Here is a 22026-nt window from a genome sequence, read left to right as displayed (position 1 = left end):
CACTACAGTGGAAGATTTGCAATTTTCTCTCCGCAACATTCACAGCTGCTTGTTTCCGTAAAACACCCATGAAGTCAAAACTGTCACTACACCTATACATAAATTCCCTGAGAGGAATTATTTATTTGAAATAGGCTCTGGAAATTCATTCTCATAGAGATCTGAGTTTGTCCCAAAGCCCTGAAGAGCTCATTTACATGTAAGAAAAGCATGGATTTCTATGGAATAAGATATTGGATTGCAGATATCATGGTATCATTTTACCCAACTTTCTATGACATAAATGCCCATATAGACAGTTTAGGAAGGTTGATCCTAATTGCAAATGCCCTTTGACATATAGCAATTAAAAGTAGTAATAAAAACAACAATTTTTTTTTTTCTTTTCCAATTTATCATGATTTTTCATACAGAGACACAAAACATATTCGCTTAATTTTTTCTCCAAAAGAAATTTGGGTCATGACGACACAAATAGGCCGGGTCCTAAAGAGGTTACTTGACTACATTCTAGATATTATATGTGTCAGTATGTATAAAATACTACTTTATCATTATCTGATTTAGATTTGGTGGATTAGTATGTAGCATAGCAACTGTAAATACTGTACTGTCTTTCAGCATCACCCAGAGAAGAGTCATGGCAAGTTGAATCCAAGACCAGGAAAGGTAAGAATATACCGCGAATAATATAGGATTATCATGCTTCACTGCAAAAACATATTTGAGCAAATTTTCACACAAGCAAAAAGTATGTCTGTAATAGTTAAAGGGATTGTCTCGAACTGGCCCACCGAGGAACCGGTGGATCCTTCGGGGGGGCGGACTACGACCATCTCTCTCTTCTCAACATACAGCACAAACACATGCCCGGATTAAGCAGCCCTCAGTTCATGAGACGAGATGGGAAAAAAGGTGAGCGCAACGTGACTGAATTTTGGCTCCCTCACTGCTTGTTATACAGTCTGCTCAGAGACGTGGAAAGCAGGAGCTGAGCAGGCTTACACTGGGGCATCAGAACACCATCTATTCTCTGTTGGGCTCCTTCCCTAAATTTTGCCTCCTTTATTAGAAATTCTTCACAGGTGCATGTCTTCCCACATCTTAGGTGTTGCCTGTTTTCTCTCTCCATGAGCACCACCTCCTTCAGTTATTCCCACATATTATCAGTATTATCATGCATATGAACGTAATGAACTGCACAGTAAGGAAGTATGAACCCCAACATCCTGTGCCTGGACTGCAGAATATGGTGGTGGGGTCAGAGCCTTCCAAGCCAGTGAGTAGAAAAAAAAACTAAGGACCCAACCAAGTAGCAGACAGAATGTGACAATAATGTCCTAGCAGCTGGAGCAGTGCATATTGGCTACTAGGATGGGGAAGGAGGCATCTAAAAGGCTTAGCACATCCATTCCCCTTGCACTGTATCTCTTCACTACCATGCTCCTGGAGACATGGAGCTGTAAGCACCCCCCTAGCTTGAAATTGCTGTCTGTAAAGGCGGCATGGATAGCTGTGTACGTCAGTGCAGCAAAGCTATGAGAAATATCTTCTGTACTGCTATCTCAGCTCTGCATTCTAGTCCGCACTAGCAGGTTGTTGGGGGGAATCTTCAGAGAATCGTGTTGATGGACATGAAGTGAATAAAGGAGTTTACTGCGTTATGTATCTAGCACAACACCCTGTTCTTATCCTCCATCCCACCAAAAGATGCCTTTTCCTGTTAGCTAAAAACATCTGCCCTATCCTGCCCTCCCGCTGCCCTTTAGATCCAGCACTATTGCCACTTCTCATAGTGAATTTATCACAAAATTAAATAAAAAAAAATTAAAAACACTAACAGACCATAAAATAAACAATGACAATAGGCAGGGAGGACAAAATAGTCCCAGATCAAGGGTAAAGTGAATCTGACAGCAGGATTGTGCTGAGTAACCTACAGACAGTGTCTGGTTGGTGCAGTTATACTGATTAAAATAATATATTGGTTGATGAAATCCATCTTGTGGTTGTTGTGTAATCCTTATTTGCAGTTTTCAGTTAATGAGATTCTTGTGCTCCAGGGCGGCCTGTGGAGGAGTCTTCATGTGGTGCTCTGCTTAGGTATTCATAATGCAGCCTGCTGACATGTCACCGATCCCTCACTGACCTGCCCCTTATTTTACATACTGTATGTCATATTGTGTGGTTACAACAAAAAAGAACTTTCATCAAAATGATGCCTGCGCTGTAGCATGACACATACCTAATAGGTATATATGCATTTATGCTTTAGTGATATACTATTGTGGGGAAAAACAATTACCTCCATCAAAATGCCCCCCCCCTATTTTTAATAATCAGCAAAGTCTAAGCAGACAGCTGCGGTCTGATATTAATAGGCTGAGAAGATCCATGGATATTATCCCTTTCCAAGCCTAATAATTCCAGCCCTCAGTTGCCACAGAAATGGCGCTTCACCTTATTTCTCCCCATTGCCCTGGTGCATTGGAAATTGTGGTAATGGTGATGGGGTTGATGTCAGGTGTGTAATGTCTGCTGACATCAAGCCGAGGGGTTATAAATGGAGAGACATCTGTCAGACACCCCCATTACTAACCCCATAGTCAAAAGAAAGAAACACACACAAAAGTCCTTTCTTTGTAAAAGCACTTCCACCACAGGATTCGCCGTAATCCAAGTAGAGGTCCCACAATGTTCCCAGTCTTCTTTGTCTAGTTAATGGAGCCTGTTCACATAACAAAAGGTCCATGGAATGGAGCTGCAGTTACTGCCGTGAACTGCTGTAACCTTACTGACATCACTGCTCATCAAAATGTACTGCACAGCGTGAGAACCGGTAGTAAGTTCTCACACTGCAAGTGGTGACATCAGTAAGGTTGGGGCAGTTCTGCAGGTGTTAACTGCGATGGCCTGACTGAAGTCACTGCTCATCACAGCAGCTGGGTTTTTATGCTTTGCAGCTACGCTTTGTTCTTAGAACGGGGCACCATAGACTGGACAAAGAAGACGGGGATTGTCGTGGGACCTCCATTTAGATTATGGCGGACCCTGTGGATTTTTTTATGATAATAAATGGATAAATAAATAAATAGAAGAGACAGAAGATTTGGCACTGCTCCTTAACCCTTAAGCAGTTCCATGACTGCTATTCAAGTCCAAAATCACACACCTGGACCGACCGCCAGGCTACCGTCCGAACGGGTGCTCAATCCAGAAAAGCAAACATGTAATCTGATTATGTACAAAAGAGAAAAAAAGTGATGGCACTCACCGTTCTGTCGTGAAAATTCTTTATTGATTAAAAGGCATTGGCACGGGAGAAACGTACAGAGAGTGGACGACGGCCGTTTCACGCACTTGTGCTTCAACGGGTCCTGAATAAATGGATAAAAGATAAAAGAATGGATAAAAGAAGGAATTTGTTGTGAATGCTTTTTACAAATAAAGGACTTTTGTGTGCATGTGTGTTTATTTCTTTTGACTACGGGCTTAATCATGGGGGTGTCTGACAGATGCCTCTCCATTACTAAACCCCTGGGCTTGATGTCAGCGGATATTACACAGCTGGCATCAACCCATAAACCATTGCTCCATCTAATGGATGTGCCATTTCTTAGGCAGCTGAGGGCTCGCCTTATTAGGCTGGAAAGGGGCCAATATCCATGGACCTTCCCAATGTCTATTAATATCAGCCAACAGCTCTATGTTTAGCTTTTGCTGATTATTAAAATAGGGGGGAACCACACATCATTATTTTTAGGGTCCCCCCTCTTTAATAACCAGTAAAGGCTAAGCAGACAGCTGTAAGCTGATATTAATAGGCTGGCAAACTCCATGGTTATTGGCCCGTTCCCAGCATAATAACACCTGCTCATGCTTATACGCTTATTAAATATTTGACGGCTATCTATCTCTGTATATAAGATTGCTTTATTAGTTACAAAACTAGCATTAAATTCCATAGAGATTACAGTATGTAAAAGATTATGTTAAAAATGCATTGCATACAGATTGCACACGCATGTCATACGGTTGCTAGATGAGAAAAATCTCTTTGTAATCTCATTGTACTCACATTACACTTGTTCTACTTTTCTGAATCAACATCGGACTTTTTTTTATACGCTAGTGTGACTGCAGCTTGAAGGGGCTTTACTCCTTCAAAGATTGCTTCAGAGGCTCAGGGACACAAAAAAACCCACAAAAAAGCTAACTGACCTATTACTAACTCTATGGCCTTTGTTGGTCTGCTGCAGCGCTTTTGTCAATCACTGAATTCAGCATTTCGTCTAGATGTCACAAGCCGCTAAGTTCAGTGATTGATTGCAGCGCTGAAGACATTAAGTGACCACTACAGCCAATCAATAAAAGCAGGAGCAACAGCTACTGAGTTAGAAGTGGACCTCGTTAGGGTGAGTAAAATCTTAGCTTATTATTTTTCTGTTTTCCTGAGCCTAGGGTGTAAAGATCTATGATACAGGCCATCCCCTTTAAATGATGTGCACCATCATCTAATAGCATTGTAAAAATCAAACCCTTATGTCAACTCAAGTAAAAAAAAAAAAAGATATGACTCTGTGAAACTAAAAACAAAATACAGCTTCCTGAAAGCCTAAAAAGGAACAGGTATAGCTAGGATCGCTGCACCCAGAGGCGTATCTAGGCTTTCTGGCACCCGGGGCAAGAATTTGGTTCGGCGCCCCCCCCCCAAGTACATATGCGACTTGCACACTTAGCTATGTACCCACGAGCTGCTCCTCCTAATGCTCTCAATGTTCAGTAAAAAACTGAGAGAAGCAGGAAGAGAAGCTCGTTGTCACAGGACCATAACTAAGAAAATCGCATATGAGTGAAGTGTCCGTGTGATGACTACTGGAACCTGCAGAGCTGAATCCTGACATTGCAGCTTCTGAATTCTCACAACGAATGCACTGCACACTTTTAGGATTCTCCCTTGCTGATGTACCGTCATGTCAGCACAAGTATGTGATTTATATACTTCTGGCCACATTCCGACTAGATGTGCCCGGCCTCGCTCCGTTCATTTTCATTGAGTGAGGCCACACATGTCTAGTCAGCATGTGACCGCATGTATGTAAATTTCCGGCACGAGAGAATCCTGACAGCGTTCAGTGGGAACTGTGAGAATTCAGACGTCTGCAGTCACATAGAATGACAGCAGACTCAGCACAAACCTGGACAAACCCTTTAATGTTCCTAACAAATAAAAACATGAGAATTAGTCAGTATCACAAATAAAATTTACATCCAGGTACCTTATAGATGACGTCGTCTCTGCAGTCAGTCACCTTTTCTTCTAGACCCCATGATGAGTTTTCTCATCCACATCTCGTCTCTGTAGACGTCCATCTTCTCCGGTCTTCTGCAGAAAATCTCCACACGACGTCCTTAAAGATAGAAGTGTCATTATAATGCCCCTAAATAAAAATATCTGCAATATACTGTCACCTCACACTATTCCCCCTCCCTCCTCATACGGTCTCCTCTATCATCCCACCTGTTCACCATACTGTCTCCTCATATATTTACCCCCTCACTCTCTATACTGTCTGCTCACACATACCCCCGACTCCCCATACTGTGTCTGCACACATACATTAACCCATTCGCTCCACATACTGTCTGCACCAATCCCCCATACTGTTTCCTCATACATACTCTTTATTTTGTGTCCTCAAATCTCCCCACACATTAAATCCCCCATCCCCATTCCAAATCCCCCCACACATTAAATAACCCCCCATCCCCACTCCAAATCCCCCCACACATTAACCCAATCCCCACTCATTAACCCCCATCAGCACTCCAAATACCCCCACACATTAACCCCAACCCCACTCATTAACGCCCCCATACATTAACCCCCATCCCCATTCATTAACCCCCGCACACATTAACCCAATCCCCACTCATTAACCCCATCACCACTCCAAATCCCCCCACACATTAAATAACCATCTGCACTCCAAATACCCCCACACATTAACCCCCATCCCCATTCATTAACCCCCACACACATTAACCCCCATCCCCACTCATTAACCCCCATCACATTAAATAACCCCCATCTCCACTCCAAATCCCCCCACACATTAACACCATGGCATCCCCACTCATTAACCCCCACACACATTAACCCCCATCCCCACTCATTAACCCCCATCCCCACTCCAAATACCCCCACACATTAACCCCCATCCCCATTCATTAACCCCCACAGACATTAACCCCCATCCCCACTCATTAACGCCCCCACACATTAATCCCTATCCCCATTCATTAACCCCCGCACACATTAACCCAATCCCCACTCATTAACCCCCATCACATTAAATAACCCCCATCTCCACTCCAAATCCCCCCACACATTAACACCATGGCATCCCCACTCATTAACCCCCACATACATTAACCCCCATCCCCACTCATTAACCCCCATCCCCACTCTAAATACCCCCACACATTAACCGCCATCCCCTCTACAAATCCCCCCCATCTCCACTCATTAACTCCCCCTCATCTCCCATCTTCGGTGGTTCTTCAGCTCCACAGAGGAGCACACTTACCACCAGTGTTTGCTTTGGGCGCCGGGGAGTGACGTCAGCAGCGTGATCACATGACCTGATCACGCTGCTGACGTCGCTCTGGCTCGGCGGTCAGAGCTTCAATTGTACAGGCGTCTGTATAGACGCCAGTACAATTGTTCCCTGGGAGCCGGCACGGCCTCCTCTGCGCCGGCTGTCAGCTTGACAGCCGTCACAGAGAACCACCGACTCTCAGGTGGGGGGCGGCAGAACGCAGCCGCCAGGGAGGACACTGCGGACCGCTGCATTAGGCGGCCCGACTGCGCCCCCCTGCTGGCTGCGCCCGGGGCAACTGCCCCGGCTGCCCCCCCTAGATACGCCACTGGCTGCACCTTTTGCTTCCAGAAAAAATGATAGAACTTACGACTAAGCCTCCTGACAATACTAAAACATAAGTGTGAACCTTGCCAAATATTAGCATGGAACGTAAGGTTAGTGAGGAGAGTCCAGTGGGCAACTCCCTCTGGCTTATTTCTGTTCGGTTCAGCTTGATTGACTGGTCTCTCCCTATACTTTAGGGAGCTTAAGGGTGAAGCTGAAAGGTGAAGGGAGCTTAAAAAGAGACCTGTCAATCAACATAAGCCAAAAAGCATTTCTGATAGAAATAATAAATATTTTTGAAACACTGCAGTTCACATGTCAGTTTTTTTTTCTCCTTAAAGAAAAAGAATGGCAATTTTAACCAGTGTGCTGCGTCCAGTTTTCAACCATTTTAATGCTGTGTATCCATTTTGTCTCTTCTATAAAAAAAAAAATGATGGACGTTTCTGAAGCTTTTCCTTGCAACCTTTCAGTGGAAATCAGAAAGCACACTGATGCAACTCAGATTATATCAATGTGCGGTCCTTTTTTTCTGATGCAAAGTAAGACATATCTCCATTTTTATGTGAACCATCAGTCAGCAAAAAATCCTGCATAGAATACTCGGAGAACACCTGAGCATGCTCAGAAAAACCCGAGCAACGAGTATACTCGCTCATCACTAATAATTAAAAAAACACAGAATTCCTGGAATAACATCTCATAGATGGGGTACCAGGTACAAGCAGCAACCAACGCGTTTCGATCCATAAGGGTCTTAATCATAGAATGCTTAATTTTACCCAAGTCTTCACATTGGAGGTCATTTCCCCCTTTTTTTCCTGCAGGGAAATATTTTACTCACAAAAAGAATCGGCTGTGATCCCATTCTGTCCTGTCTGTATCCTCTCTTTTGCTTCCTCCCCTGCCCAGGAGCTGTAGTATGATCAGACCATGTTCCTGCACGGTCAGACGCGGCCATTACACAGTACACAGCAGGACCACATTTATAAGATTATCTCAGCACAGGAACATTTTATTTTTAAAAGCATCCAATTTTGAACTTTATTTTTATTCCAAAATCTGTTGGTTAAAATGTACTTTTATTCATGGCACAACTCCTTTAAGGCTGTGTGCCCACGATGCGATTTTTAAGTGTTTTTGCCGCGATTTTCGACGTGAAAACGCTGCAAAAACGTTTAAAAATCTTGTACAGAACGCACCCCATGCATTTCTATGGCATTCCGCACATGCTGTGCTAATGCTGCGCTTTTTTCCGTGGCGGAATCGCATCGCGGAAAAAATCGCAGCATGCTCATTCTTTTGTGCAGAATCGCAAAGAATTGCTGCGATTCCGCACCCATAGGAATGCATGAGAATCGCTTACTTCCCGCATGTGGCTATGCCCACCATGCGGGAAGTTAAGCGTCTCATGTGCGGTTGGTACCCACGGTGTGGAGGAGAGGAGACCTGTCCTCCAGGCCCTGGGTACCATACCCCTGTAAAAAAAAAGAATAAAAAATAAAAAAATCGGGGTATATTTACCTTCCGACGTCCCGCGCTGCATTCCCGGCCTAAGCGTTCCCAGTAATGCCTTGCGGCAAGGTCCTGTAGTGACGTAGTCTCGAGTGACTCTAGCGGTCTTGTGAGATCGTGAGATCGCTATAGCAACGCGAGACCAACGTCATCACAGGTCTCGCAAGGCATCGCTGGGAACGGGAGCGTCGCTGAGACTGCGCGGGACATCGGAAAGTAAATATACCCCGATTTTTTATTTTTTAATTCTTTTTTACATTCTTTCTTTTACTATTGATGCCGCATAGGCGGCCTCAATAGTAAAAACCTGGTCACACTTGTCAAACACTATGTTTGACGAGTGTGACCAACCTGTCAATCACTTTCCAAGCGATGCTTCAAATCGCTTGGAAAATGCTTGAGAAAGTCGCGGCAAAATCGCGAACAGAATCGCGGTAAAATCACCGTGAAATCGCGCGGAAAAAAACGTGCGATTTCTGGGAAGGAATCCAGTTTTCAGTGTGCATTTTAACACGCAACGTGGGCACATAGCCTAAGGCTTACTGCAACTTCTTTAAAATTACAGCATCCTAAATGTCTGGTGTCTCAGCACTATTTCTTTCACTGTTGATGTCTGGGTAAAAACTGTACTATGTATCACTTGTTCACTGTGCAATCTTTATATACAGTGATATGACTTAATTTTAAAGCAGTTTAAAAAAAATATAAGCTCCTACAGCAAAAATCATTACCCTTAGACCACCAAAATTTGAATATTTACTCACTAGCATAAGTGTAATGTCAAATCATATTATATATTGTTGTTCCAATCCTTGTCAGATGAAAGGGAACTAAAATGTTTAGCTTTCTGTAACAAAAATGAGTCCTAAAATGTTGCTAAAAAGATGAGAGTTGTAAAAGTCTTGTTTTTCATCAAAATTAAAGGCATTTTTATATAGCTGGAGATAGCATTTAATGTTCAGTAAGGACCATGGTAATATTATTGGATAGATGCAAAAGTAATGTATCTTCCTTCTTGCGTTTCTTCATCATCAGATCATGCTATTTTCAGAGCCCGGTTTCAAGGGCCGTGTATATGAGATCTTTAGTGATGTGGGTAACATGTGTGACTGGAAGTTACAGGGAACGATCTCTGTTCGGATTATTCGAGGAGGGTAAGTAGCATTTGTAAAAAAAAAATCATTTGTCATGTCAGGTTTTTTTTTTTACCCATGTTGGCATATACCTTTTGTAGGATCAATATCTTCATATTTTAGTAAATCAGACAATTATGCAAGCAACAAAACAAAAAAAATTACGTTTTTATGGCTTAATATGTTTTGCATTTTTCTATTTACATTTAGAGAAAAACAGGGGGTGATTTAAACTTTTATTTTTACAACTGTAAAAAATAAATAAATTAGAAGTTTTAAAAAATATTTTTTAATGGTACTTGAACCTATGATCGCCTCTTATCACACAAGCTGGGCCTTGTAGGAGCTTTCACATTGCAGAACGCTGACTGCTATGGCAACCAATCAGCACCTCAAAATCACATGAGGGGCCGGCGGGAGTCAAAAGTGACAGCTGTCAATTTAAAACATTTTAAAATTCTGTTTTCATTCTTGAAGAAGGTTTTCGACCATTTTAGCCTCCTCCCTGATTTCAGCAATGTGTCACTTTATTTACAACTTGCTTGATAAAATCACTAATTTATCTGTTGCAGTTCTCTGAATGCTGAGCTCTGTCTAACCCCACTCACAACACTATATAGGTAGATTTCTGTGCAGGCTGTGCATAGGTAGAGAGCTTCCAATCAGTGGAGGGGGCAGGTTATGCAAACCTCATGAACATAAACGACTACGTGGCAGCAGGTTTACTAGTTCTCTAGTGATAATCTCCTGCTGATAAAATAAAACAGCAATTTTATCAATACTACAGCAAGCAGCCCAGTAAGTGACACATCGCTGTAATAAGGGATTCTGTCTCTACATCATGCTGCTCTCAGGCTAGGTGTTAAAAACGCCTTTATAGTTTAATTTTCATTTTTGTCAGATTCTTGGTGCTTTGGATATCTTTACAGAAAACATTTATCTTAACTACTGTATATTGGTTTATGTATATGGTTAAGGTTGCATGCTACTAAGCTCCAATTTTGCACTTTGAACTGGACACATAATGTAATAGTGGCTGCAGAGCTGAAATTTTTTTAGTGTCACCTTTCCATAGAGGAGATGTTAGCAATCAAAGTGTTTGGAATCTAATGACCTAATTATGCAAATTGTCTCTTCAGAGAGGAAGAGGAGTAGAACTCTAGTGCCACCTATTGGAAGTAGCAATAATAAAAGTCAATGTCGACCCTTTAGCGAGCCTTGTTACATGACTTAGGATAAAAGCCAAGCCAGAATCTCAATTTGCAGACACTGTGTTTCAGGGTACCGCTCCTCGTCAGTGCAAAGTGTGAGATCTGGTTTGGCTGTGAGAGAGGCGTCTGATGAATCTAATGAGTTAACACTCACATGGATTTAACAAAAGTTAGCAGAGATTTAACTGGGGACATGTTCTCCACCATGTATCATGATGATCAATAAGCAAACAAAGAAAGAATCCGCCCAACCATAGCTTAGAGTAGGTCTCTCAGAGTGAGATGTATGACAAACGATTTTTATTTTATTTCACTCAGCTACAGCTATTATTTTATTCAGTACAGTTAAAAAGTTTGGTGAAAGGACCTCTTAAAAGATGTTTTCAGAGAAATGTAATAAAATACATACAATATATAATAAACATTTAAATATTAAACATTTTTTTAAATTTATTTTATTTAGTAAAAAGGTATTCTTTATCTACTGCACTCTGGCAGGATTTCAAAGCTGGCAACTGCCAGATATCTAATTGTGCAGCCTGTCCTTGATGTCAGAAGACACACAGTATGACGGACTGCTTGAAGCACAAGGCAGAAACAGGAAAACTGTCTGGCTGACTGAGGTGGACGTTCATTCTCAGTCAGCTAAAGAAAGGGGTTTATGTTCTCCTTTAGTCCATTCTTCTCAGTGTCCTGTCAGGTTGACTGAACAGAGGACTGTGTGTTCACGATGCCTGAGAGGGCGCTGCTCTGATGTGACCTCAGTCACGAGCAGATGTTCTTCACGCAGACCGTCCTACTGTGAGTCATCTGAAATCTAGGATGGGTTGTAATTAATGGCAGTTGCCTTTTTTAAAATCCTGACAGTACAATAGATAAAACATACCTTATTGCTAAGTAAAGATATTTAGAAAAATGTTTAATATTTAAAATGTGTATTATTTATTTTATTATATTTCTTGGAGAAGCCCTTTAACCCCTTAATGACCACCAATACGACTTAAAACTAACCTGCGATATGAGAGACTAGCATCCCTAGCATCTACAGGTGACAATCCATCATCTGTCGGCTGTACACTATATCAGTGTTGGCACCGACCATGGCCGTTTAACCCCTTAAATACTGTTGTCAATAGTGACTACGGCATCTAGATGGTTAGCAGAGTGTAGGGGCTTCTTCTTTCACCCCATCGGCACCCTGAGCCCTTGATTGTCTGGTCCTCGTGTTTGGTATGGCAATTCATGGCCAAATAATGGCCTTAGAGTCTGCCGGCTATAAGCGGCCTATACAAAAGTTAGAAACATTTAAGTGGTAAAAATAATTTTTTTCATTCCTGTCATGTCACATTGCATTCATTCCTGAAAGCACCTGAAGGGTTAATAAGCTACCTGACAGCAGTTTTGAACACGTTAAGGCGTGGAGTTTTAAAAATGGCATCACTTTTGGGGGTTTCCAATATATAGAACCCCCAAAGTCATGTTACAACTGAATATGTCCTTAAAAATAACTTTGTAAATTTCCTTGAAAAATATGAAAAATGACTGCTAAATGTTTAAACCTTCTAAAATGTTAACAACAGAAAAAACCGCATTTACAAATGGTGCTGATGTAAAGTAGACATGAGGGTAATATTATTAATGTTATTATATGGTATGACTATCTGGATATGGGCAGAGTCAGACGGCCATACTTCTCATCCAAGAATCGCATAGTAAACCTCGTCCTGGCTGTCGGCTCTCCTGACCTGAGCTTGACAGCTGCATAGTAATCCATCACACTGTCATGCGCAGGTCAGGAGAGGTGCCGGCCAGTCTGTGCAGTGAGATGAGATTCTGGCACGAGTTATACGGCCGTCTGACTCTGCCCTTAAAGGTCAAAGTTTGAAAATTGCAATATTTTAAAACTTTTTTTGTCAAATTTCTGATATTTTTTATAAATAAACACTAAACATATCAACCTAAGTTTACCACTATCATAAGGTATAATATGTCACGAAAAAAACCCACTCAAAATCAATAGGATATGTTGAAGCATTCCAGACTTAAAGTGAGAATGGTCAGATTTCAAAAATTTAGCCTGGTCACTAAGGGGTTAAGGCTTGAACCAAAAATACTGGGATATATTTTGTGAAAGGACTTTTACTGACAGTTCAAAGCTAACTAATGTATGTATTTTACATAGATGGCTTTTGTATGAGAAGCCACATTATAGAGGAAAACGTGTCATGCTTTCAGAAGGCAATACAGATCTATCTCGTCCATGGGAAATTCAAGACAAATCAACTGAAAACCCAAAAGAAGATACTCAGAAACCCAAATCATGGATTGGATCACTGCGTCATGTGGTTCGGGTAAGTCAAAGGGAATGAAAAAAAATTACCTTTGGTTTGTGAAAAACTAGTCAAGTTTATACAAAGAAGAAGAAATTAATTTCACTTTAACTATTTGTCATTATGTCTGTCTGCTTTCTTCCATGTCAAGGATTTCCAGGTGCCTCGAATAAGTCTATTTATGGATAAAAATGGAGAGGGTAATAAGATAACAATTTTGGGGGCCACTGCCGATTTATGTGTTAATGGACAACCAACTAAAACGGAATCCATCATAGTGCACAGTGGACTGTAAGTGATCAGGGATTAAGCTGGTAATCGATGGTATATGATCATAGAGGCAATTAGCTAGCTTAAGTGATTCAGAGATTTACTGTGTAAGTTAAAGTGATAATATACTGTTTCCCACAGCTGGCTGGTGTACAGTAAACAATTTTTTGAAGGAGATCCTTATATTTTGGAACCTGGAGGATATCCTAACAGAAAAGCCTGGAATGGTCATGACTCACATTTATGCTCCTTGCAGCCTGCACGTATAGTGAGTTATTTTCATCTTTTTTCCTTTTCAACTCATTTCATATTTATATTTTACCATGACTATATTGTTACAATGTTTGTTTTCTGCATTTTGTAGGGAGGACCAGCAGTGGAAAAGCCTAATGAACCCAAGGTGAGATCAGAGGTTTAGTGTACTATAATTATCTTCACAAAGATAAAGCTTGTGATACATGAAATAACTTTTAAAATAAAGATTTTCCTTTGGAAATTAAAGCTTAACGATGACCTTTCGCCTCCTGGGAATACTTGTCTGTAAAAGACCACATTTTTTGCTGCGTTTTTCAGGATCTCAAAGTTCACTTTGCTTCCACCATGCAAGCATGAAAATGCAAAGTGTTAAGGTACTGTCACACTAAGCGATATCGCTAGCAATATTTCTATAACTAGTGACGTTATAGCGATATTGCTAGCGATATCGCTGTGTCTGATACTTACCTGCGACCGGCTCCACCGCTGGTTATCGCTGATCGTGCGAGAACGTCCTGGACCGTTTCTCGTCGTCTGCTTCCTGCGGCGCTTCCTGCTGTGACGACGAGCGACTCGTGGAGCCGGGCGGGAGGATGCAGGATCGCCGCGTCTGACAGGTAAGTAGCGATCCCCGTCCCCAGCGATGTCGCTGGTGAGATCTGCCTGTGTGGCAGCTCACTAGCGACCACCCAGCGATGCACCAGTGATCCTGACCGCGTCATATCGCTGGTCGGGATCGCTGGTACATTGCTAAGTGTGACAGTACCTTTAGGCCACCAATGCAAGACATATGTGAAACCATAAAACATTTTTGGAAAAAAATGGCAATTTGATCAAATTATTTAATGGAAAAAGATTTTTATTTCTGAAAATATAGTGACTTTTCAGAACAAAAAAGTTCATGCGTTAATAAAAAATACACAATTGCAAATGTGAAAACTGCAGAGGAGTTGAATTGATTGGGAATAGTTTACGACATTAGCAGTGCATTTTGTAGGTCCGACACTAATTGAATTAAACTGTACAAATCCTAACTGCCATTTTCATGTGAGGAGATCAAAACATTTTGGTTTAAACTTGAGAAAATTGCAAAAATATGTGTTTCACACCCTGTGGACAAGTTTTTCACTAAATCGCAGCAAAAACTGACGGAAACATTCTTGTTGCTTTTTTGCTCTTACTCATTGCTTTCTGTGGGTGAAAAAATCTTGCAAAAATGCTGAAAGAAGTGACATGCTGCAGTATTTTTAAAAAAACAGCAGTTTTCCAATTCACTCAGGAAAAAAACCAATGTGTGTGCATGAGATTTCTGAAATCTAATATCTTTTCATGATGCTGTAAAAAGCAGCTTTTAATTTGCATTAAAAAACGCAGCAAAACTGTGAACCAGGGGTGTAACTACCACAGTTGCAGCAGTCGCCACTGCGACCGGGCCCGGGGGGAGTCAGGGTCCCGGCAGGTCAGACCATGATATCTCCCAACTGTCCTGATTCTCGCGGGACAGTCCCGTTTTTGACCAGCCCCCCGTCCTGCCCTGGAGTCTACTCTTCCTGCACTGCACTGAACCACCACGCGCCCCCATGCACCCCATCCTCGCCCTCCCAGATAGACCCACCGCAGCCTGCAATGACGTCCTAGGCTGTGTTCTTTTCTGTGCACACAGAACCTGTGATGAGGTCACTGGAGGGGAGGAGTCAGGGGTCACATGATCAGGAGCCTCAGTGTATGCAGAACTCTGCTGTGCTGGTTGTCATGGTGCTGGATGAGGTAAAGCTTATTTGTGGGGTAAGGAGGTGTTTACAGGGTGGATGTAGCAGAGCTGTGTGTACAAGGTGTGCGGAGCGGAGCCGTGTGTGTTCGAGGTGTACGGAGCGGAGCCGAGTGTGTACGAGGTGAGCGGAGCCGTGTGTGTTCGAGGTGTACGGAGCGGAGCCGAGTGTGTACGAGGTGAGCGGAGCCATGTGTGTACGAGATGTACGGAGTGGAGCCATATGTGTGTACGGAGCAGAGCCGTTGTTTACGAGGTGTGCAGAGCGGAGCCGTATGTGTACGAGGTGAGCGGAGCCGTGTGTGTACGAGGTGAGCGGAGCCGTGTGTGTACGAGATGTACGGAGCAGAGCCATATGTGTGTACGGAGCAGAGCTGTGTGTGTAGGAGGTGTCTGGAGCAGAGCCCTGTGTGTACGAGCTGTACGGAGCAGAGCCGTGTGTCTGCGAGGTGAGCTGAGCCGTGTGTGTACGAGATGTACGGAGCAGAGCCGTGTGTGTGCGAGGTGAGCTGAGCCGTGTGTGTACGAGATGTACGGAGCAGAGCGATATGCGTGAACGGAGCGGAGCTGTGTGTGTACAAGGTCTGCGGAGCGGAGCCGTGTGTATGAGGTGTATGTAGAGGAGCCACGTGTATACGGAGCGGAGCTGCGTGTGTACGAGGTGTACGGAGCGGAGCCGCGTGTGTACAGGGTGTATGGAGCCGTGTGTGTACGAGATGTATGGAGTGGAGCCATATGTGTGTACGGAGCAGAGCTGTGTGTGTAGGAGGTGTCTGGAGCAGAGCCCTGTGTGTACGAGATGTACGGAGCAGAGCCGTGTGTGTGTGAGGTGAGCTGAGCCGTGTGTGTACGAGATGTACGGAGCAGAGCGATATGCGTGAACGGAGCGGAGCTGTGTGTGTACGAGGTCTGCGGAGCGGAGCCGTGTGTATGAGGTGTATGTAGAGGAGCCACGTGTATACGGAGCGGAGCTGCGTGTGTACGAGGTGTACGGAGCGGAGCCGCGTGTGTACAGGGTGTATGGAGCCGTGTGTGTACGAGATGTATGGAATGGAGCCATATGTGTGTACGGAGCGGAGCCGTGTGTGTACGAGGTATGCAGAGCCGTGTGTGTATGAGGTGTACGGAGAGGAGCTGCGTGTGTACAAGGTGTACAGAGCGGAGCTGCGTGTGTGCGAGGTGTACAGAGCGGAGCCGCGTGTGTACGAGTTGTATGGAGCGGAGCCGCATGTGTACGAGGTGTATGGAGCGGAGCCACGTGTGTACGAGGTGCAGGGAGCGGAGCCGCGTGTGTACGAGGTGTACGGAGCGGAACCGCGTGTGTACAAAGTGTGTGGAGCTGAGATGTGCGTGTATTTTGGCATGGTGGGGGGGCCCAATTGGAAAGTTCACACCGGGGCCCATAACTTTGTAGTTACGCCACTGCTGTGAACATATCCTTAGGGTGCCTGGTAAGGTAGGGTGTTTATTTAGGGTCTTCATTCAAGGGAAAGTTTGCTCCTCCCTCCTTATCACCTCCTGCCTTTGTCGCCCTGTACAAAACAAGTGAATATCCATTGTGGCTACTGTGCTGTGTAAAATCAAATTTCCCTCGCTTCCTTCTGATTTCTATTTGGGGTATGGTTATCATTTTTTAACTTTTTAATAAATACTAATAAAGAGGATTTTTTTGCCCTCTAAGCAACTCAATGCACAACTACTAATGTCTAAACCGCTGGCAACAAAATTGAGTAGAGTACACCCTAAAGTTTAAATGGCCAAATTGTGCCCAATTTGCCATTTCCCTCACCAGTGTCATGTGGCTCATTAGTGTTACAAGATCTCAGGTGAAGAATGGGGAGCAGGTGTGTTATATTTAGTGATATCTGTCAGGTATTCTCTGATACTGGGCACTGGAAGTTCAGCATTTCACCTCATGGCAAAGAAGTCTCTGAGGATCTGAAAAAAAAGAATTGTTGCTCAACATAAAGATAACTATAAGATGCTTGCCAACACCCTGAAATTGAGCTGCAGCATGTTGGCCAAAACCATACAGAGGTTTAACTAGACAGATTCCACTCAGAAGTGGCCTCGCCATGGTCAACCAAGGAAGTTGAGGGCATGTGTTCAGCATCATGTCCAGAGGTTGTCTTTTCAAAATAGACATATGAGTGCTGCCAGCATTGATGCAGAGCTTAAAGCATGTCAGTTCTTACTGTAGATCATATGCAGCACACTGCATCAAATTGGTCTGCATAGCTGTCGTCCCACAAGGAAGTCTTTTCTAAATATGATGCACAAGAAAGCCCGCAACCATTTTGTTGAAGACAAGCAGACTAAGGAAATGAATTATTGGAACCATGTCCTGTGATCTGATGAAGTCAAGATGAACTTATTTGGTTCAGACGGTGTCAAGCATGTGTGGTGGCAGCGAAGTGAGGAGTACAAAGGCAAGTGTGTCTTGCCTACAGTCAAGTATGGTGGTGGGAGTGTCATGGTTTGGGGCTACATGAGTGCTGGTGGCTGTGGGGAGCTAGAGCTCATTGAGGGAACTATGAATGTCAACATGTACTGTGACATACTGAAGCAGAGCATAATCACCTCCCTTCGGAAACTGGACCGCAGGGCAGAATTCCAACATGATAACAACCCTAAACACACCTCCAAGACGACCACTGCCTTGTTAAAGAAATTGAGGGTAGAGGGACTGGACTGGCTAAGCATATCTCCAGCCCTAATCCCTACTGAGCATCTGTTGGGCATCCTCAAATGGAAGGTGGAGAAGCGCAAGGCTAATTTTCAAACTCATTTGCTCTCATTAAAGTGTTGATTTGTTTCTTTAGTTCTGTGCAAATTGCCTCTTCAGAGAAAAAGAGGACTTGAACTCTATTGCGCCACCTGTTGGTAGTAGCGATCCTACAAGTTACAATCAACCCTTTAACGAGTCTTGTAATATGACTAAGGATAAAAGCCAAATCAGAATCTCAATTTGCAGTCATGGTGTTTCGAGCTATTGGCTCTCGTCAGTGCAAAGTATGAGAACTGATTTGGCTAGGTGAGAGGCTCTGGACTGAGGTCTAAGGGGTAAGGTTTCTCCTTGTGGAGAGTGACATGCTAGCTCTGGCTTGTCAAGATAAGGAGGCTTATTCGCCATGCAATGCTCCTCTGGGAAAAAAATATGTAAATTGCTTCTTCAGAGAAAGAGAGGACTTGAACTCTATAGCGCCACCTGTTGGTATTTCTTTAGTTTTGCAATTTGAGCCGTCTTAGCCCTGAGTATCTACATCCAAAATTCCTTGCTTTATCTCTGATGTGAGCTCTCTAATTTTCTGCAAGTCATGATTCAGAATTACAAAATCCTGCCAAAGTTTGTCCACTTTAGTTACCAACATGACTTGACTGACGTTGACAGCTGAAAGAATCTGGGAAAATTCCTGGTCAATGTTTGTAGAGGAGCAAGAGGATCTTTGAGGAGAATGCGGCTGATAAGAAGTTAAGAATTCATAGTCTACAAGCAGAGAGGTCCGATGTGGAACCTTACAAATCATGCAGGATCCTGAAGTATTGTTACAAATTTTTAGCTTCACCTGCTCTAATATGCGTCAGTGCGCTGGCTGAAGTGAAGGAGTTTTTAGAATCAATATATGATGAGCAAGGCTGGTCAAATTGGAAGGACTTCCCTTTATGTTTTTTTCTTTGCATTTGCTATTTCAATGTCAGCTGTCTCCCAGATTCAACGGATTAAAGCAGAGAACAACTTCAGGAATTTATTAACAGCCTTTTTATTTGCCATTATAACGTCAGCTATCTCCAGGATTCAACTGATTAAAGCAGTGACCAACTTCAGGAACACATTGGGGAAAATAAGTATTTGATACACTTCCGATTTTACAAATTTCCCCACCTACGCAAAATGGAGGGGTCTGTAATTTTTATCATAAGTACACTTCAACTGTGAGAGACAGAATCTTAAAAAAAAAGTCCAGAAAATCACATTGTATTTGCATAATTAATTTGCATTTTATTGCATGAAATAAGTATTTGATACGATAAAAAAAGGAACATATATTTGGTACTGAAACCTTTGTTTGCAATTACAGAGGTCAGACGTTTCCTGTAGTTCTTGACCAAGTTTGCTCACACTGCAGCAGGAATTATAGCCATCTCCTCCTTACAGATCTTCTCCAGATCTTTCAGGTTTCATCGCTGTGTCTGAGCAAAGTTGAGTTTCAGGTCCCTCCAAAGATTTTCTGTTGGGTTCAGATCTGGAGACTGGCTAGGCCACTCCAGGACATTGAAATGCTTCTTATGGAGTCATGCCTTAGTTGCCCTGACTGTATGTTCAATGTTCATACTGAGGGAAGGCGGTTGGCCAAAATCTCATGGAACATAACCTCATCCATCTTCTGTTCAATACGGTGCAGTCATCCTGTCTCCTTTGCAGAAAAGCAAGCCCAAAGTATGATACCATGCTCCACGGTTGGGATGGTCTTCTTGCGGTTGTACTCATCCTTCTTCTTCCTCCAAACACGGCTTTTTGATCTCATCTGACCACATGACTTTCTCCCATGACTCCTGTGGATCATCCAGATGGTTATTGGCAAACTTCAAACAAGCCTGGACATGTGCTGGTGTGAGCAGGGGGACCTTGCGTACCATGCAGGATTTTAATCCATGACGGTTTAGTGTGTTACTAATGGTAATGTTTGAGACTGTGGTCCCAGCTCTGTTCAAGACATTGACTAGGTCCTCTCATATAATTCTAGGCTGATTCCTGATCTTTGGAGCCCCAGACTGAGGAAGATTGACAGTCATCTTGTGTTGCTTCCGTTTTCTAATAATTGCAACAACAGTTGTTACCTTCTCACCAGGCTGCTGATCTATTGGGCTTTTGCCCATCCCAGCCTTGTGCAGGTCTACAATTTTGTTCCTGGTGTCCTTAGACAGCTCTTTGGGTTTGGCAATTCTGGAGAGGTTGGAGTGTGATTGAGTGTGTGGACAGACGTCTTTTATACAGGTATTGAGTTCTAACGGGCAATTAATACAGGTAATGAGTACAGAGTAGTAGGGCTTGTTAAAGAAAAAACTAACATGTCTGTGAGAGCCAAAATCCTTGCTGGTTGGTAGATGATCAAATACTTATTTCATGCAATAAAATTCAATTTAATCATTTAAAAATCATACAGTGTGATTTTCTGATTTTTCATTTTAGATTTTGTCTCTCACAGTTGAAGTCTACCTACAATAAAATCGCCAGTCTATCAAATACTTATTTTCCCCAATGTATATTAACAGCTATAAAATGTCCATCAGGAGAAACTGTCTTAGTTCACAATGAGTAGATGGTCTAATATATAGGCTGAGTTGCTGTTAAACACCAGCAGGTAGCAGTGTTGCTCAAGATTTAAACAGAATCCAGCATAGAGAAAATGGCATCTGAAAACTTCCATAAAGTAAGGACAGAGTGAGGAAGGCCTTAAAGAGGTTTTACCACAAACAAAATTAATTTTAAAGTTGGTTTTAACCTCTTAATCCTCAGGGGTATTTTCATTTTTGCATTTTCGCTTTTTGCTCCCCTTCTTCTCAGAGCCATAACTTTTTTTATTTTTCTGTCCATATGGCCAAATGAGGGCTTGTTTTTTGCAGGACGAGTTGTACTTTGAAATGACATCATTGGTTTTAACATTTCGTGTACTGGAAAGTGGGAAAAAAATTCCAATCAAGTGAAAATGCAGACAAAGTGCAATCCCACACTTGTTTTTTTGTTTGACTTTTTTACCATGTTCACTAAATGCTAAAACTGACCAGCCATTATGATTCTCCAAGTCATATGGTGAAAAAAATATCCAAACTTTGCGCCATTTTCTGATACCCGTAGCGTCTCCAATTTTCGTCCGCTCGGGTTGGGTGAGGGATTATTTTTTGCTTGCTGAGCTGACGTTTTTAATGATATCATTGTGGTGCAGATGCGATCTTTTGATCGCCCATTATTGCATTTTAATGCAATGTGAAGGCGACCAAAAAAATGTAATTTTACCATTTTTACTTTTTTTCTTGCTACGCCGATTAGCGATCAGGTTAATCCTTTTTTTATTGATAGATAGGGTGATTCTGAAAGCGGCAATACCAAATATGTGTATGTTTGATTTTTCATTATTGTTTTATTTTGAATGGTGCGAAAGGGGGGTGATTTTAACTCTTGTAGTTTTAAAAAACAGTTTTTTTTACTTTTGGCATGCTTCAATAGTCTTCATGGGAGAATAGAAGCAGCCATAACCCAATCAGCTCTGCTACATACAGGCGATGATTGGATCGCCTGTATGTAACAGAATTGCTGACTTGCTATGAGCGCCAACCACCGTGCAGCGCTCATAGCAATCCGGCATTGACAACCATAGAGGTCTGCAGGAGACCTCTGCTTGTCATGTCAACCCATTGATGACCCGCGATCATGTGACGGGGTCACCGATGGGTGGATTTCGGACGCGATTGTCGGAAGTGCATGTTAAATGCCGCTGTCGGAGTTTGACAGCAGCATTTAACAGGTAAATAGCTGCGGGGGGATCGCAGTAGGGTATACTGTAAAGATGAATATAGCAGCCATGTCAATGTTTTATTGGAAATAATAAAAATTTT

At 42.7% G+C, this 22026-nt stretch overlaps 1 protein-coding gene across 2 annotated transcripts in view; it reads left to right on the top strand.

The window, feature by feature from the left end:
• CRYBG2 (crystallin beta-gamma domain containing 2) overlaps positions 1-22026 on the top strand; it is a 190104-nt gene that overhangs the window by 111210 nt on the left and 56868 nt on the right. For both annotated transcript variants that reach the window (XM_073563719.1, XM_073563710.1), the window contains exons 5-10: positions 622-669; positions 9480-9598; positions 12971-13139; positions 13270-13409; positions 13530-13656; positions 13753-13788. In XM_073563719.1, the coding sequence (XP_073419820.1) occupies positions 622-669; positions 9480-9598; positions 12971-13139; positions 13270-13409; positions 13530-13656; positions 13753-13788 (639 nt within the window). The remainder of the gene's footprint in view (positions 1-621; positions 670-9479; positions 9599-12970; positions 13140-13269; positions 13410-13529; positions 13657-13752; positions 13789-22026) is intronic.

Source organism: Dendrobates tinctorius, unplaced genomic scaffold, assembly GCF_039654945.1.
Source record: "Dendrobates tinctorius isolate UK_male_01 unplaced genomic scaffold, ASM3965494v1 ptg000015l, whole genome shotgun sequence".
Lineage (NCBI taxonomy): Eukaryota > Metazoa > Chordata > Amphibia > Anura > Dendrobatidae > Dendrobates > Dendrobates tinctorius.
Note: the sequence above shows the minus strand (reverse complement) of the source record. Positions and strands in the feature narration are given on the sequence as shown.